Source organism: Pteropus alecto, unplaced genomic scaffold, assembly GCF_000325575.1.
Source record: "Pteropus alecto unplaced genomic scaffold, ASM32557v1 scaffold65, whole genome shotgun sequence".
Taxonomy (NCBI): Eukaryota; Metazoa; Chordata; class Mammalia; order Chiroptera; family Pteropodidae; genus Pteropus; species Pteropus alecto.
Genome location: NW_006439191.1, coordinates 9119392 through 9137834, shown reverse-complemented (window position 1 = coordinate 9137834; position 18443 = coordinate 9119392). Strand labels below are relative to the sequence as shown.

At 42.7% G+C, this 18443-nt stretch overlaps 2 protein-coding genes across 5 annotated transcripts in view; one reads left to right on the top strand and one right to left on the bottom strand.

Moving 5' to 3' along the window:
• Positions 1-1075: 1075 nt before the first annotated feature.
• On the bottom strand, positions 1076-18437 carry BROX (BRO1 domain and CAAX motif containing). Of its 4 annotated transcripts, none has more exons than XM_006916237.3 (13): positions 18328-18437; positions 16284-16400; positions 13527-13633; positions 13108-13204; positions 10067-10162; positions 9697-9769; positions 8779-8884; positions 7993-8082; positions 6959-7044; positions 5961-6042; positions 5503-5653; positions 4427-4586; positions 1076-3454 (listed from the first exon to the last, which is right to left on the bottom strand). In XM_006916237.3, exons 2-13 carry the CDS (start codon positions 16382-16384, stop codon positions 3368-3370), a joined length of 1236 nt encoding a protein of 411 aa, XP_006916299.1. In that variant the 5' UTR covers positions 16385-16400; positions 18328-18437; the 3' UTR covers positions 1076-3367. The 4 variants fall into 4 exon arrangements, with proteins under 4 accessions (XP_006916299.1, XP_015448245.1, XP_015448244.1 ...); XM_015592759.2 differs by lacking the exon at positions 18328-18437 and adding an exon at positions 17638-17894; XM_015592758.2 differs by lacking the exon at positions 18328-18437 and adding an exon at positions 16680-16961.
• AIDA (axin interactor, dorsalization associated) overlaps positions 18078-18443 on the top strand; it is a 25785-nt gene continuing 25419 nt past the window's right edge. The window contains exon 1 of the mRNA XM_025049852.1: positions 18078-18160. Coding sequence (XP_024905620.1) covers positions 18093-18160 — 68 coding nt within the window. The 5' untranslated portion in view covers positions 18078-18092. The remainder of the gene's footprint in view (positions 18161-18443) is intronic.

Below are 18443 nucleotides of genomic sequence, written 5' to 3'. Positions count from 1 at the left end.
TCCCCGCAGGGACCTTGGCCCTGCCGGGCTCGGGGCCAGCCTTCCTCCCCTGACATCACCCTCTCATTTCCTTCACTGAGCCTTTTAACTCGGGTCTCAGCTCCTCTTCAGGCGACTTCCATTCCCCTTCACCACCTCGCTCTTCTCCTCCTGAGCACTTATCATTGAACACACGCCACATTTCACTTATCTTGTCTGTCACCCTCTTCCCTTCCCTTCCCTCCTCACCCTCTGGCCAGAGTGGGAGGGGTTTGGCCTGTGTGTTCCTTGCTGTATCTCCTGTCCCTGTAATACCAGAACTTAATATTTAGTACATCTTAATGGGTGGGGGAAGGTACTATATGATTGGAAAAATGAGAGAACAGACTTGTAATTGTCTTTATTTCCTGATGTTAAAATGGCTACCTTTAATATTTTTCTCATTACATTTACACTCTCAGCTCATCCTAAGTCCTTCACTGAAATACACCATTACAATCTGGATCAACAAAATGACACGCTAGTTCTAATCTTGGCACTTAACTTCAGGACGGTTACAATACCTGAAATTTCCTCGAGTTCTTTCAGTGACACGTTTGCAAGTGAACCAGGTTAAAATGCAGCAAAGAACCAGCACTGGGCTCTACTTAGCGTTGTTCCTGGGGCCACTGCTGGTCCTTCCTGCTTCCCCTACAGGTCAAGGCCCTGGCGAACGGCCGGATGGGACGTCCAGAACCCCATGGAGCGGTATTCGCCACCATATTTTTTTAATATGCACATATTAAAAAAAGATAAGGAATGTGGTATTTTCTAGAGCACGATTGCTTTGGACAATAGAGTATTTCTGAATGTGCTTTTGTTTCTTCGTATGTTTATGTAGCACTGAAAATGCCACCTCAAGCTGCTGAAGTACAAAGTCTCCCACAGATGGTTGGACGGTGATAACGATAAGCTCTCTAGCTTAGCTTGTCACAGTACATGACACACATCATACCGGATAAATACTGTGACTCAGGTAGGTACGATACATGAGCCAATGGAAATGCTCCTTTGAGATCAAGAGGTAACAGGTACTAACAAACAGAAACCAAACAGGTCAAGGCATGTCGAACATTTAATAAACTCGCAGCATCAAACAGCTGATGAAAATGTGTCATTTTAAAATATTATTGGGAAGAATTATGATTTTCGTGTTAACTTACTGACTTAATAAACGTAAAAATATTTATTGAAAAGCATATAAAGTCCAATGAAACTAAGTAAAATTACTTTTATTTTTATAAATAGATAATTCATTAAACAAACAACTTTTAGCAGAATGTTAGCTGTTCATTATCTGCTTTAAGTATGAAATGTATGCAACAGTTGTTACATCTCTCTATAACCTTCATGCAACTACTTTTGTTAACTTCCCCATATTTCCAACACTACTTCAAAGACATGATAAATAATAGGGTGTTTCAGTCACAAAGTGTCACCTTTGCTGCGTCAATAGAATATGATCTGCTTATGTCAAAGCTGCCAGTTATGGATTATAATACCAGGATTTACTGGACTTTACAGAAGCAGCTAGCATATTCCATGTTTTCATTCCCTATGCAGTAGTATGATCCACAATGATGTCACTGTGAAAACTAGTCACTAGGTTCTCAAACACTAGGATCTAAGAGAAATAGACCCTCTAGACGGAGAGCAACAAGCTGGCATCAAGTACTGCTGAACGTTTTGTCAGTAAATGGCATATAACAGATAGATGAATGATTCTGTAATCAAAATACAGTAAAATTTAATTATTTTTTTCTATAGACAGCCAAGTAAAATTAATGTTGTTATTACTCCACTTATTCTGGAAATTGCAGCTTCAAATGTTAAATGTTTTACAGCAACGAATATTTCCATATATTATTTTTAGTAGCATGGCCATATATTAAAAAAATGCTCTGATTCTATGTAGCTTTTTTCAAGAGTGTAAACTATGATTTAAGTAATCATTTATTTGAATACAATATTGATCTATTCAAGCATAATCTAGTCATTCTTCATAACGAAATGTTCAGTCCAATTTTGACGCTTTATGCAGATGTCACTTATTTCTCACGAAGCCGCAGTGTGGATTCAGGTTTATCTGTGTAAGTACTCAGCACAGCGTCTGGCATGTGATAAGCTCTCAGTATACATTACTATTATTATTTCTATGAAGTGACTCAATCCATTTATAATAGGAAAATTAGCTAATGCCCCAAGAGAACAATCAGAAAATAAACCTACAGAGGTATGACTTCTTTTAATGATTATGCAGCCACTACATCCCAAGTTTTGTGTATGTGCTAAACGGTTTCAAATATTACAAACTATTTTTAAGATCATACTATACCTGTCTGCTCTGTTAAGTTTTTGCTATGGCCTCTGGCCTAAAGCAATACAATTCTGACAGAATATGTACATTAGAAAACCATATAAAAACAGTGCACACGGAGATCGGGTCAGGCATTGTACCGTCACCTCCCAAAGTAGTGACCAGCGTCATTCAGGACGCCCTAGCTCCTTTGGGTTTAAAGTTTTTTCTTTTTCTTTTTCAATTATAGTAGATATTCAATATTACTTTATGCTGGTTTCAGGTGTACAGCCTAGTGTTTTTTTTCTTTACGTCGCATCTTATTTGACTTCTGCAAAACCTGTCGCCCTGTCTTCTCTCATACAGAAACATTACGAGCTGTGACAAAGTTCTGTCCTCTAAGGAAAAAACTCCTTAGAAAGGTTCTTGTAAAAGCCACTGTAGGTTTACGGAGACTGGAACGAGGTGTTGGGCCACCACGGTAAGAGTGAGTTCTCGAATGGTCTCAACAAACTGAAAACACTGATCTTTTGAGTAAATTATAGATACGTACGTATGTAAAGGATTTGATGAAGATTTTCTGATGTTTAACTATAACTAACTTTTTTTCCCACTAGAAAAGTTAACTGACTCAACGTAACAAGTCTGTCTTACAAGGAACAAAATGATGGAAGAAAAAGTCTGTCAAAAACAGACTCCTGTCATTCTTTTAGTATCAAATAAGAAGGAAAACAAATTTTTTTTGTTAAGATACAACAGCACACCTGACACCACATGATTCTGGCCTACAATGTTATTCTGTGACTATTACCACCCAGAATTTGGGGCAGGGGGAAACCCGACCCTCAAACACGCCCTTCAGAGGCACAATAAAATCTTCCCCATGTTGTCCTGGTTAAAAGGAGTGTGGAAACGAAGCGCGACACCTCTCCGCTACACCAAAAATCGAGAACGAATAACCGGAAGGCAGATTCCCTCTGAATGCACTATCATTCTACAGGCTTCGGGGAGATCACGTCCGCGGTTCCATCCTGTGTGCCCCGTCACTGTGTTTTAGGAGATGCAGCAGCCCGTGTCCTTCTGGGGCTTGATATCAGGTTCTTTCACAGGTTTCACCACCTCTTCTGGCTTGGGTTTGGTCTAGAGAGGAAGAAAGAACGAGAGCGTAAGAACGTAAGCTAAGGTTTGGAACGGGGACGCTGTGTTTTTCTGCTTCAGATTTTACAAGACGCACTAAGAAATCACACTGAGACGGAGGGAGCTTTTCTAGGAGCTACACGTCAAGTCCACTCAAGACGTAGTCAGAAACGACATTTCAGTGAGGATGGACACCCGACGGGCAGGCGAAAATCAAGCGAACGGTGCTCTTCCTCCTTCTGAGGAGGGAGACGGTGTGGGGGGAACCACGCGCGGGGACCCTCAGGGAGACAGTGAGGGGGAACCACGCGCGGGGACCCTCAGGGAGACAGTGAGGGGGAACCACGCGCGGGGACCCTCACGTCTGGAGATCGCTCGTGAGGGTACAGGCTACGTGCGCGGGCCCATCTTAGAGGCTGAACAGGACACAGAGATACCTGTTCTCAGGAATACCGGTTCTAGTGTGGGTAGGACATTGTATAAAAACCATCCGATTTCAAGGAAGGGGCCACGGCTGCGAAGTAATTCCCGCGGCCTTCTCCCAGACCCCTCCTTTGTGGAAGTCAGACCTCGACACGGCCACCCGCCCCCATGTGATTCAGCACACCGAGATGTACTCGGAGAAAAGTGAACGAAAGCGGTCTCGTTTTAGCCCTGGGTGATGTACTTCGTGGCCTGCTGAAATCAGGCCAAATCTTCAAACGCCCCGCACTACGCTAAATCGGAAAGAGCACTGCTGTCGCGACAGAAAGCCGGGTGAGCCGCCCTTCTCGAAGCAGGCTCTGCCAAGCCGGCGAAAGGGCGAGACGGTGCGCGGAAGCGGCGTCGGTCAGTCGGGCAGAAAGTCAGAAGAGGACGCAGGCCTCCAGGTTCACGGTTAGACACAGCTATCTACTCATCCGGAGGAAAACGGCAGGGCTAACTCTGCACCCCTTTGACGCGAGCGCGAGCGAGTGGGCAGGCGCGCGCTCGTACACCGTCGTCCTTGGGTCTGCCGCTGAGGTCGAACGCGGCCAGCGCTTCTGGGGTCCACTGCGCGCTCGCAGGCGGAAACTCGAAAGGCACCGGCTCCACGAGACCGTAGTTGGCTTTGAGCTCCAGCTGCGGGGCTTCAGTTGGGACTTTTTGAAAGTAACTGCAAAGTAATTTAAACAGCAATTCACTCATCTGTCCGTCAGCTATTTGGCTGTCTTACTGCGTTCGAGGGCCTGTGCCCGGGACAGACAGCTCAGTGACGCCGTGAGGATTTTCGTGCCTCGCGTTGCTTACGGAGGACGCGGGACCCGTCACGACGCCTTGTGAACTACAAGGCAAATGGAACCGAAGCCCCGACGGGTGCGGCGTCGTGGGCATGCACGAGGAGGGCCGTGAACCCAGATTTTGGGGGTTCGAGGAGGCTTTCCAAAGGAAGCAATGGGGGTTAAACTGGGCACGTGCAAGAGCGTGCAAGAGCTCGGCACAACCAGACGACATCCCCGGTGGAAGAATGCAGAGAGGGAAGGGGGACAAATAGATTCCAGCAACCCACGCGGGTGGTGATCGGCAGTCTACGCAATGCTGACTTAACGACAAAGTGCTTGCCTGATGGAGAATGAATTTCCCTGCTTTGCAGGTAGCTGAAGACACAGAGCGATGAACACGCAGAAGGAGCTGAGACCAGATACATAATGTGCAGAGGAACGGCCGGGAAACGAGAAAAATCAGGGCGGTCTGAGCCGGCTACAGGCTACGAATGCAGGCTCCAGTTTAACAGCTGCTTCTGTATATCATCACCAGAGGCAGCATAAAAGTTAGGTCCAACACAGGTGAACTTTATATTATCAACTTAAAGAGCGGATTAACCGCAGTTCACCATGAAATCTTTGGGAGCAGATCGACGCACACAGTCAGCCGCCTCAGCCACAGACCCCCAACCGTGGACCAAAAACAGGGCAGACATTTCCCGGAAACGGTCTGCGTGGACGTGAACCTGGGCAGCTCAAACCTGGGTTGTTCGAGGGTCAGTGTGTACGATTATCGCTATTACTACGGGAGGACTGGGCGGCACTCACATAAACCCATTTTCCCGCTGGCACTTCTCCAGAGTGTTCTTCACCAGGCTTCCGAGCTTCCTGAAGAACAAGTGTCCCGAGGGTTTGACCGTCGGCCCCGGCCCCTTGGTTTCTCCATATTCTCTGCACAGTGCTTCTGCCTTTGCGTAAACTGCATGTGACACAGAGTGGTCTGGCTGTAATTCGTTTTTGAGCATTTATACTAAAAAGGCTGTAAGGTGGAGATGGTGGGCAATTTCGCTGCTCTTTACCTAGTGTGACAGCGACACGCAGACCAGTGCGAGGGGAAGGAGGGTATTTTCTACAGATTTTAGGTTTTTGAAACGTTTTTTGTTCTCCAATTACCTCATTCCCATTCGCTTTCATGAACTGAGCCAGAATTTCTTTTAAACGCCTCACCCCTTTATGATAAAACACGTTTTTAAAAAAGGAGTTCATACTCCGGCAGAAACACTCACGTTTCTCTGCTTCTTGGAGGGACCTGATCGCTTCGCCACATTTGTCACTAGCCAGCAGCGTCTGACCGTGGTAACAGTACGCCTGGTGGAGGAAACTCACTTTTATTCACTCTCCCCCCGAACGATGCTCCCCGCCAGCTCTGCTTCGTTATACGCGTGGCAGGTGAATCGATGCCTCTGCCCATGGTTTGAAGTTTCAGGGCGATCCTTACGTTAATTTATTTGAGTAAGTGGAATTATGTCACGGCTTTGAGCCAAACCGGCCTTCCAAGCATGGGAACAACTTCAACAAGGATTTGCTGAAACCCGTTTTTAAAACCAGGGCGCAGTGGACGAAGGGGGGGGAAGTTTCTGTGACAATGGGGACGGAAAGGGGGGGGGTACCGAGGTCGCGGCCTGAATGGGCTTTAGGAGAAAGAAAGGCAAGAGCCGGAAGGCGGCCGCCTCGGCTCTTCAAGCATGTCCATCGGGGGAGGACAGCGCGTGGTCACGCAGCACGCTTGAAGACAGAGAAGGTAAAAGAAATAAAAACGCTCGTCCAGATCTGAAAGAGGTTTCTGATTCTCGCTCATGTAATATTCTACCCAACGAAGTCATAAACTTGTGTGGTGGGTGAGAGAGACTGAGCAGTGACTCCCAAAGCAGTGCCTATGACTGCTTTGTCACCACTCGAGGTGACACTCGCTGTGGTGTGCCCGGCGGCTGGGGTCAGTAAACGTGTTCCTCCACGTACAGGATGAAAGGAGACACTGTTATTAAGTGTGCAAAAGGTTCCAGCTTAAGAGCGGGTTTAAGACAATAGGTAACTCCACGGCTGGACTCCGTGCGCAGCCCCCGGCACCTCCTACTCCATTTCACAGTGGCTGCGCCGGCGGCCAGTGACCGTGTACTGACAGCTGTCCACTGTCTGTAAAACTAAGCCTGGCGAGATGACAGACCTGGCACTCGGCGGTCAGAATGACAGTAATTTACACCGTTTCGGGGTTATAGATACTTACATAAGCTGTGTAGAAACACATTTTCAAGAGAAGATATTTTCTCCATTTAGCAGAGTAGGCAGGCTCCAAACTGGATAAAGTATGATCTAAAGTTACATTTTAAAAAGCAGAATATAATTTCACCCTGATTCACTAGAAGCCTTTTAGTTCATGTGTTCAGATGCTAAAAGCAGAATGCCATTCAAGTCTAAAACCCAAGGATTTACACATTTTTTAAAAACCTCACTTTATTTAAAGTGATTTGTTTTCCCCATAGCTCTATTTTAACTCCATGAGACTAAATACCACGACCCCTCTTCGATGTGATGAGTCATGCAACTTAAGTTTAACGTAACGATCAAAACAGGTACGACTAAGAAGTTCAAGGTAAGTACAAATTACACTATTCTATTATCAAATTGTTAAGACTGGTCTGACACAGCAATGCACAGAAGAGCCTAGTCTCCTCTGGCATGCCCAGGTCACTGCCATCACGATGTGGCTACGTGCCTGTCTCTTTCTCCGGACTGTGACTCTGTTCTACTGATCTCTCGTTTACCAACAACTAAAACAGTAACCATCCCATAAACTGAAACATATGCATGTTTTCTAAATAAGTGAATGAAAAGAAAAATAGACTAATGAGAAAATCTGAGTTTTAGTCCCAGCTTCCCACCTGCTAGCAGTTAAATTACGAGTCAGTTATGTTAATTCTCTGGATTTCGGTTTCTTGTCTAAATAAAGATAGCAACTATGAAGTTGTTATAAAGACCAAAAAAATTTCAAAAGCAAAAGAGCTGTAAAATTATTAGATGTAACTGGTTAAAAAATATAGTATCCTCCTTTCCATTAGAAGCTATGCAGCATGTTAACTGTGAACAGATAATTCTTTTATTTTCTTTTAAACAAAATTAATAAAAATAATGCAGATATTATTCCGGTTTTGCAAATAACGAAACATCTGAGAATCTTTATGATTTGCTTGTTCCCTATTGAGCCAAGAGGACAATCTGAACATCTAAAGACTAAAAAATACAACAGAAAAGCACACTGACCCGCTTTCTGATAGAAATTGGCCGTTTCGTAGGCCAGCGCGGCGATCAGGCCAGGAGCATGTTTCAGCTCAATAGCTCGGGCGATCGTTACTGTAACCAGAACACAAAATGAGTATGTCGTTCCATTCACCTGCCATCACTCTACGTTGGACTATTACAGCAAAGCTTAGTCTGACGATTTGAGATTTTGTCTGTCAAAGGTTTTAACATGAAAAGCTACAGAAAATGCAAACAAACAGAATACTGAGCTTGTTGGTTTGGATACCATTGCTTTAAATAAATCACTAGCCAATAACTATCTAATTGCAGAAAATTACCACTACAAAAAAGCATGATTTAAGAGGAAACGAAGCCTTTGAGGGCATTGGAGTCTGAAATAAAGAAAAACAAAAGCCTACAAAGTTCCTTGTTTTCATCTTAAGTCTTCATTTATTTCCTGCGATTGAAAGCTAAAGATTTCAAGCCAAGCCGCATAATGAAAGAGGAACAGAATGAGCCCGGCATGGTAGAGGTGGAAAAGATGAGTTACAAAGATGAGTTACGGAATGAATTCTATGCTGTCAGAAACAGCAGGAAATCAAAATCCTCTTTAAAAGAGCCATTAAGTTGTGAGGCCTTTTCCTAACTAAAAATGAGGCAAATCCTAAAGGGAAAGTTATTCCTTTCTATAAATGTCTCAAACTCTGAACCTCAATTCCAGCTTATTCTGATTTTGGAAAAAAGAAGAATTAAAGGCCAATAAAGACTTCCTTCAAAAAACAAAATATCTTCCAATAGGTAGGATACCTTCTTGAGCTTCAGCCTGACACTGGATAATATAAGCTTCTATCAGCCGGGCTTCTAAATCTCTCCCCTTTTCTGCAGGTGTGATAAGCTTTGGGATGTGAGTTTCCTGAGAGAGAAAGAAAACCAAAAAAGCCATATTTAGTCTAACCCAGTTGTGAGTAATGAAGAAAATGGAAGTTGACACATTCGGTTTGAAGATTTATCAGAAATTTAGGGTACTAACAAAAAAATGCACCCCCAAAAAGAAAAACAATACTATGCTTATAGAGAATAAAAGCTGCTGCATACTGAAACTTTTACAGCTTTTTAAAAGCTTTTGTAAAAATAAGGAATCCAAGAGCAAAATTTGGGTCATAATAGACTGGTTTGATATATAAGTCATATCTTCATCTCAGAAAACGTTTAACTGAAACAGTAACCAAAGTTCCCTTCTGCATGACGCCAGAATCGTCCATTCGCATTAATAACTGTAGATACAAAGAAGACTGACTACATTTCTATAGCTAAGTCAGGATCAGAGCCTTTTAATCGCTGTAAAAGCACTTTATTTTTTCATGAGAAAATCCAACATTGGCCTCCAGGAGAATTTACCCTCAAGCTCAGTCCTGCAGAAGCACCGGACAGAGGATAATGGGAAATGGTGAGAACCATCAATCACGGTGCTGTTTTCTCCTATCTTTTCAGAAGAGACAGAAAAATAAGCAGTGAACCACAACTTGAATTTTCTAATTGTAACATTCACTGCTGATCTCCTAAAATGGAGACATTTAGTATCTCTAATTGGCTACATTCATCAACATAAGGAAAACATACTAGTTCTTTTCACATAATGAAATCATCTCCTCCCCCCATCCTCCTAAATAAAAATTATTCGAGAATTATAAGCAGTAAGAACATATTTTATTATTATTACTTTACCTTTAAGTGTTTAAAAATCCCAGCTGCAATTTTCAGGCTTCGATGGACCTCTTTGGCTTCCTCTTCTGTTATGCTTAGAGACAGGAGGAACATCGCTCAGAGGAGGGACCCTGTTTCTGCTGTCACAACCGACAGCTACTGCCTCCCATAAAACCGAATGAGTCACTCGTGTTTCTCACCGCTAGTTTCTTTATTTTTTTCCCTTTTAACACCAGGCTCCATAACTCTGATAACTCTAATGGTAACATTATGAGGCAACTTTCCATTTATCAGAAGTGGCACCTTTCATCAATAGCTTAGACTGTTTAATGCAGCTCCATATCCCGAAAAAATAACACACATGCATAGAAACCCTTCCCCTTTGACTTACTTTTCTTTTCCAGCCAGTCTTGAAGCATATTTGGTATACCATAAAGCTACATTAAATCCCATGGAAATTAATTCAAAAACAGCATCCTGCTGGGCACTAGAATTAGAAATATGATCATTAAGTTTTGCCTATTGTACGTCCAACTCAAAATTATAAAGACTATCTGTTAACTGCGAAATGAAAATGGTCCTTGTGTTTAATATAGGCGAGAAGACACACACACACACACACACACACACACACACACACACACACACACACTTAACAATGAATACTTAACACAATGGCCCAGTACGTACTTCATAATAGTAAACATGAGAATAGCAGTTATCCCCAAAGGTTATCCTGCATAGAGTAGGTTTAAAAATAGATTTCGGGGACTTAAACCCAGAGAGTTAGAAAGTCCTGGGAGGGGCCCAGAGTCTCATTTTGAACAAGTTCCCAGCTGGTTCTGAAGCAGGTGGTTCTTAGGCCACATGCTAAGAAAGCGGAATTCGGAGGAGAGGTGGTTACAGGCTAGAACGACTACGGAAGGCTGCGTGGTGTGCGGTCTGGACTGTCCTTGGGAAGCAGAAGGCCGTCTCGGGTGAGGAATGAGGCTGTGAAAGCACAAGAAAGGACAGAGGTTTCCCCGACAGCAGGGACCCAACGAGCCTGACTGGAGCAGATGGTCTGTGAAAACGAAGCGAGGCACAGAAGGGCGAAAAGCCAAGCGGAAGCGAAGCTGCAGGTTTCGAATGCCAAGGCAGAGTGCGCTACGAAGAAAGAGGCCTCAAAAATGAGTACGTTTGGTATCTGGTTTCCTTCAGATTCTATTACTAATATGACAGAAAGATGGTAAAAGCTTATAAAGCAAATAAGATAATACTAATTTTTAATCACTATCGTTCTGGTAAGACCCTGAAAATTCTTTATGCCTTACCTCATTTATTGCAAATGATGAAGGAAACAAAACCAACATCCTTATTCTACACATGTAATCCTAAGATATTAAAAAAATGACCCAAAGAGAGGAAACTAGAATGATTTTGCTTTGTATTTTTTTATTTAACTGTGCGTCCATCTTAAAAGGAATGGAGACACGTGGAGACATTTAGATTAAAAAAATGCTTACAAAAAAAGTCATTCAAAAATAACTTATAAGCTATCTTGTTTAACATGTTATAACATAAAAAACGACAATGACAAACTTCTTAAAACAGTTTCACCCTGCTGCAAAAATTTTAATGCATAGTTTAACCCTTTCCCCATTCACCCCGAGATAATTCGCGGATCACAGTCCTAACCTCATCCCCAAAGTCTGCCGTGAAATATCTCGCTTTTATTATTATTTCGCATCGCTCTAGGGTATTGATAGTCTTTGGAAACGACATTTACAGCTTTCTGTTTTTAGCAGTTCAATGGCTGAAAACGTCAAATGCTAAAAAACGTGGGGTTCCTACGTGGGATGTTAAACAAACTCGGGCAGCGAGCTGCCCTGTTTTCTTTTTTTAAAGGGAAAGGGGTTAATTTCATCTTTGAGAATTTTCAAATCAATTGTATCTGGTGATCTCGTAGACATACCTCATCTAAAACTTCATCTTTAAATAATGAGTTTTGCTAAGTTATGTGAGTTTCATGAATAAGTCTCTTTTAATCTGAGTTATTTCAACCTGCCTTGCTCCGAAGACTCCAATCGATTGCACCTAACGTAAATAGTGGTCGGAGTACATAGCTGATACCGTGCAGTGTCTATTGAATAAGCAGCAATCAAAGATAAAGTAACTTAAAAATCTCAGATTTCCAGAACATTCAGTATTATTACCTAAGGCCTTCATCACATAATTCTTCACTGTCTTGTGAAACTGTTGAAAAATGCTGTCACAGGAATCCAAATTTGGCATAGTAGAAAAAAGTATCAATTTATATAATGCAAAAACACTCTGCATTCCACCAAAGTTTTATAAAGTAATAAGTTTGACTATATAAAACAAAAAGAAATTTAAAGAAAAACATTCCTTAATTTTAGATGAAGCGCAAAGCTGTCATAGAAAGAAAAATGGAAAATGAGGACTTGAAAAATCTTAGTATGTCTGACTACTAAAATGTGGAAAGGATCCGTCATTAGTCCCCAGCTTAATACCTAATTTATGAATTCTACATCCAAGACTCCCAAGATAGGAAGGACACCGACATTCGTTCAATGTGCATTCAAGATGCCTGGCGTTAGTCACTTTACGTCACTTTTCCTAGTTCGTTCCTCACAAAAGCTCTAGTCTCTGTGACCCCGACACAGCGGAAGCAGCAGGCGTTCGCAGAAGGAAGAGCTGACAGTGCCTGAGTGGCGTGGGAAGCCAGAGCCCACCCTGGTCTTTCGGCGATCTCCATTTCCCTCCCTTCTGATGTTATCAAATGGTGATTCTAAAGCGACGTGAGATAAAGATATGACCATTTAAACAGCCCAACGGTGCAAAAAAAGTAGTTCAACAAAAATCTGGCACCATTATGTTTCCTGTCCTAATCAGATCTCTGTGAAGTAGTTTCACAAGAGCGATGAGGAAGTTTGAGGGAAAGCTTTTAATAAGGGCGGAAAGAAGAAAGAGAAATTAGGAAGAGAACAAATAATGCGAGTCGAAAAGAGTACAGAGCTAGGATGAAGGCAGGGAGAACGAGAGAAAGAGAGAGACTGACCAAGGACGTCTGAACTTTCATCAGAAAAGTAGGGCGAAAACCAGAATCCTGCTCTGCTTGAAAGGAGGCAGAGACCGGAAGCCAGCGCTGGCTTCCGAACTCCCAAACGTTCTCTGTACAAAGTCAAGGCTGTTCTAGTTAATGTCTCTCGGTGATCTCAGAAATAGATGTGGTCTAGGAGAAACAAATTATGCTTTTACTTAATAGAAAGTATTAGAAGTTTAGGTAAAACATTAAAAATTAACTTCCTGCTGGGAAAATGCTGATCGCATCTCTATTTTATTTCTTCAAACACAGGGGCTGTGTGAGTTAACAGTGGCTAATAGTTAGTTCCAAACTGGCTTCGACTTGGTCCTCTTGGCACTGCTCACCTGGGGACCTGTCCTTGTAACGTGTCGGTCCACTTGAAATTTTGAATATATCGTAACTTGCTTTCTTGGCTAGATTCATCCAATGAATTTATGAAACCTATAAAAGATAAAGAACATTTCAGTTTTAGAAGAAATATCAAGTGCTCTATTTAGAAAATTTTTCAGATAAGGACTTTTCCAGGTACCTGAATGAAACTTCTAACCCCTCTCCCTTCCTGTCTGTTTCTCACACCTCCTCCTAAGGTAACATAATACGAAGTACACACACATTTAATTTTCAAAATGTTAAAAAGACCATCCTACATTCTCATATTTCTGAACCTCAGGCCCACCAAACAATACAGCCGGGAACCAAAAGTAAATGTGAACTTCTGTATAGCTGTCTTTCAAAAACTCTGAAATTCATATAAATAACCAACCTTGTAAAAGAGAAAAATATGAATCTGCTGCATTCTTCATCATTTCTGGATTACAGCTCAAATCAGTGAACAGTTCAAGCAGTCGTGCTCGGGATGATCTCAAGTCACTTATGTAAGACAGAAACAGTAAAGCTGAGTGAGCTGTGCTACAGAGAATCTACGTAAAAGTGGCACAAATTTCCCAATGTAAAAGCTTTCAAACACAGCACACACGTACACATCCTGGCAGGTATTAATAAGTGCACAGGGATCGATTCGATTAGGACCGACACTGGAGGTGCCTGAAATTTCCACTAACAATTGTTTGAAAACTTGCACTAAGATAAACTCGGTCCAATTAAAGGAGCAAATTATGGATATAATTATGTAATAAAAGTATACGGTAAGTTTTCATTTAAAAAATCAAACACAAGCTCTTAGGACGAGAGGAAGGAATTAAGAAGGGATAAACTAAACTAACCAGTTTTACAAAAGAAGTATTTGAAAAATGGAAATTTAACATCTTTGTGCATGAATTTAGTATCGCCTTAAAATTTCAAAATTTGACCTTATGTCAAAATATAATTTAAGCAGCAAACAGTATTTTAAAAACAAAATTGCGTTCTATAATTCTATACACACACACGGAAAATACTGAAAGACATGTGGCCGTTTTAAAACGTCTCCATTCTCCTTCACTCCTCTGCAGCAATGTCGCAGTCCATTTCCTTCTTGAAACTCTTTCTCCCTTGATTCCAGGAATGCTAAAATTTCCAAGTTCTCCTCTTATCTCTGAAAGTGCCTTCTATGTTTTTTTTTTACCTCCTTTTCTTATTACCACCTCCCAAGATGTTCAGTCTGGCTTCCCCCCTTCTCTCTCTTGAGGTCTCGCCCATTAGTGCGACTTTAGATCCAATCCTAGCTCTGCATCATCCGCTCTAACTTGGTCCTGTTCCAGTTCCACATCTGATCGCAGAAGGCAACTTGTTTAGTGAGGGTTCCAGAAACCACACTACACGAACAATGACGGAGGACACTTGTGCATGAATGATTAAGGACTAAATTTCAATTGTAAGCACCGAGAGAATAAGGACTGCCTATCTAGAACGTAGTAGGTGCCTAGAACAAAGCATGGAGTCGAATTTCTTTGTTGAGTGGAAGAATACTAACATCTCCAATCCCGTGAGATTTTGAAGAGCTGTCATGTAGCAGTGCTGTTGGAAGAGAACACTGACTTAACCCTGCGTGGTCCTGGTGCAGTGTTTATTCGCCGATACTGGCTCTAAGGAGGCCTACTCCCAGAAAGCACACGCCAACAATCACATACGGCTGAGTAAGAATGGGATGGGTACCTCAGGAACGTCATTTTTGAGTAACTGCGCTAGAAGCTGGGAAGAAGTAATTCCTGGACTAGCAGAAAATTTGAACTTTAAGGCCTATTCTAGACTCAAATAGTTTGCTAGCTATTTCTAGGATGGTGCTCCATCGTCACCTGCAACCCAACTTTATAAAGTTATAGTCATCTTAAAATTATAGAATTTTAAAAAAATGTACTTTAGAAATATCCAATTTAGACTGTTCATTTTATTGATGACTAAGAGCTGAGACTTGCCCAATGCTACAGATAAAAGTTAACTGGGACCAATCTCTGGGAGTCGAAGAGTAGGACTGGTGAACTATAACCTGTAAATTGTCTTCTCATGGCCCACAGCTTTTTTTATTTTGTAAAAATGAACAAAGGAAAATATGCAACAGCACCTGTACGTAGCCCACAAAGCCCAAAATATTATTAGACTTTAAAGAAAAAAATTTGCTCACCTCTGGTCTTGATTTATAAGCCAGTTTTCCTACTTTTTGCTTCAGTTACTTCTTTCCACAAAAAAGCACCAACTCTCTTAATTTTTATTTGCCATCAATGTCCTGATCATCTCGTTTCTACATCTCAATACACTGAACACTTTTCAACTTCCCAGAGCACATCGGTCTGGCCAGCTGACTCCTAAATATCTCTTGCATTTATCTCTTTTATTCCGAACTGCTCTGGCCACTACCTCTAGAACAAGAGGTTTTCGGCTGAAATGACTTTCTCTTCTCCCTTCTATCTAAATCGGGGATCGGCAAACTTTCTTCTGTAGAAGCCGAAGTAAATATTTTAAGCTCTCTGGGTCATAAAGTCTCTGTTGGGACTACTCAGCTTGCTGTGTAAAGGAAAGAAGACAAATGTGGCCACAGACAACATGCAAATAAGTGGGGGTGGAGTGGCCGTGTTCCATTAAGATTTTATTTATAAAAACAAGTAGTGGCCCAAATCTGTTGGACCTAATTTGCCAACCCTTGATCTAAGGTATTCGATTTATTTAAACTCCAGCTCAAGTCCTTTCCCCTATGTGAACACTAGTCAGGACACAGGGTCTCTCCCTCCACGTGACTCAATGAATTTACTACCTGGCCAATTAGCCACATCCACGTATGATGCTGTGGATCTCTGTACTATTGAAATAGCTTAACTCCTTTATTCTGATTGTTTTAGCCTCTCTGGGACCCACTTACTGATCTAAATTAAGGACCGTGGCCTTGATGGCTGCCAAAGTTGAATAACCTATGATTTAACTCTTCACATCATTTACAAGTTTATAAGGAGTCTACTACGGTTAAGGACAGTGTGTTACAGTTAAGGACAGTGTGTTACGTACTTCTGTATTGCCCATGGGACCTAAATAAGTATCTTGTATCCAAGGGTGGCTCAATCGGTTCTTGCTGAGATTGACTAAAACTTACCTGCAAATTTTTGAAGCAGCAGGACCGGAGACTACACCATAGTAATTAAAAGAAACGGGAGCTGTGGCTTTTAATGGGTTCCTATGAAACCAATGTGTCATTTTCTCCAGATGTTTCCTATAAACAAAAAGGTACGTAATACATAAAAATTAAATGAAATATTTAATAAAACCTGACTGCAGGGTATATATATACTTTCATATAAGATATATAGAAAACACACACATATAAAAATAAAATACTTCACTGCTGTAAAACAATCTTGTTTTGTCTATACATAGTAATCTATGTTTAGATCAGGTCTAGTAAAAATAGCATCTGGAAATTTGCCCACAATAACTGCAATGTTAAATATACTGGAGCAGTCATATTTAAACCTTAATGCATAAAAATCACCTGGAGAGTAGGTCTCGTTAAAATGCAGGTTCTAATTTGACAGGCTGGGGTAGCACCTGTGATGCTGCTACTGCTGGTTCCCAAACTACACTTTTGAGCAGCAAAGTACTAGGCTTTGGTTAGACAGCAGAAATGAGAAGGGCCCAGGGCCAGATGAATGTAATATCCGAAAGAGAGTCAAATGGTGACACTTGTTTAGTCTGCTAAGGTTGAGAGAAATAGGTTTTAAATTAGCTATATTTCCCACATGATTTTGCTGGCTGGTTACAGCATGTTCTATAAATAGACTTTCCACATAATAGTTAATAAGCACCAATATTTTCATGATTAAAAAAACAATACTTGATCAATAACTTAAAAACCAAAATAACTGAAAAACTATTAAAATGAAATGCCAACTTAAAAAAAAAATTAAGCTTAATTTTTTAGGTTAAAAAAAAGGCAGTATGTCACTCTCCTAAAAGTCCTTGAGGTAGGTAGTGCAGATTTTACAGGAAGGCATAGCTGAGGACTTAAATATGGCAATTAGATTCCAGGAAGTCATAGATACGAAATCCTGATAAGGTTTAATTTGAAAGCATTATACAATGTTGTCGATCAACTTTTCTTAATGGGAAAAAAACGTAGGCTTCGCAGGGTATAAAATACCTACTTTAAACACCCCTCTTACCCTATTTACTTATTCAAGGCAAAACCGGTTTTGGAGAGTACTAGACAGTTAATGAAGAGAAAATGCATTGTGTACTCAATAAACAATTGAGCAAGCTCATTTATGACTCAAAACATTTAACAAGTCCTTCTAAAAATATATATATATGATCCTCTACACGTGATCCATGTAAACCTCCTGTATAACCGAAGTAAAACGAACACAGCATCTAGAGACATCTAAATCGAGCCTTCTAGAGATAGTGGCAAACAATATGCTTAATTTTGTGACAGTAAATTTCCCACACACACTCTCCCAAGGCGGCCTCCCGCTGTCGATGGAAACGCCCGACGTTCTGTATACGTCTCCCCACTGCAGAACCTGGAAGGTCAACACGGAACCGTCCGCCCGGCCCCATCCTTCCGCTTCGGGGACCCCGCACCCGTTTTCAGGAATTCGGAGGGTGGGGTCGCGGAGCGCCACACCCACCCGCAGGCGCGGGGGACCTGTAGGTGCAGCGCGGCGGTGGGACCGACGCCGCCACCCCACCCGGAGGAGGACCCGATTGGCGACAGGGTCCCCCGACCCGAGCAGCGCGCCTGAGCCCGGGGCCCCACTTCCTGTTTACCGGCCTCTCGGACCGTGCGCGCCCCGCGCAGGCGCCAACCCCAGCGCCCCTCTTTCCCGGTGGGCGTTTCCGTGAAGGGCAGACAGTCCCCCCGGGGGGCCGCGAATGGACCCCCGTGTAGCTCCAGAGCCCCCCGATGCCAGCGGAGCGGCGCGCACGGAAATTTCGCGCATGCGGCTTACACCAACGGTTCACGGGGCCCGCGTGGGTTTCCTTTCGTGGGTTTCAGGGTAGTAGGAGGAGGCTACCTTTGGGGACAACTATCCGGGAGTCTATGGAGACTGTAACAGGGGGTGCCCCACTGCTTGGGACTCCGGGGGGACGACAGCGGCAAGACTATGACGGGGAGCCCCCGTCCTCGACATACTTACCGGGCCTCCCGGGGGCTGGGCGGCAGGTGCTCGGGGAAGCGAGACGTCGTCCGCGTCGGCAGGCCACAGACGGAGGGCGCGGAAAGCCGGGCCACCGAGCCTCGGCCTCGCGAGAC

Coding starts and splice junctions, on each gene's coding strand:
- BROX (XM_006916237.3), bottom strand. CDS start 16,384: ATGACACATTGGTTTCATAGGAACCCATTAAAAGCCACAGCTCCCGTT. Junction 13,634..16,283: donor GCTGCTTCAAAAATTTGCAG/GTAAGTTTTAGT, acceptor GTCTTACATAAG/TGACTTGAGATCATCCCGAG. Junction 5,654..5,960: donor CCTCCAAGAAGCAGAGAAAC/GTGAGTGTTTCT, acceptor TGTCACATGCAG/TTTACGCAAAGGCAGAAGCA.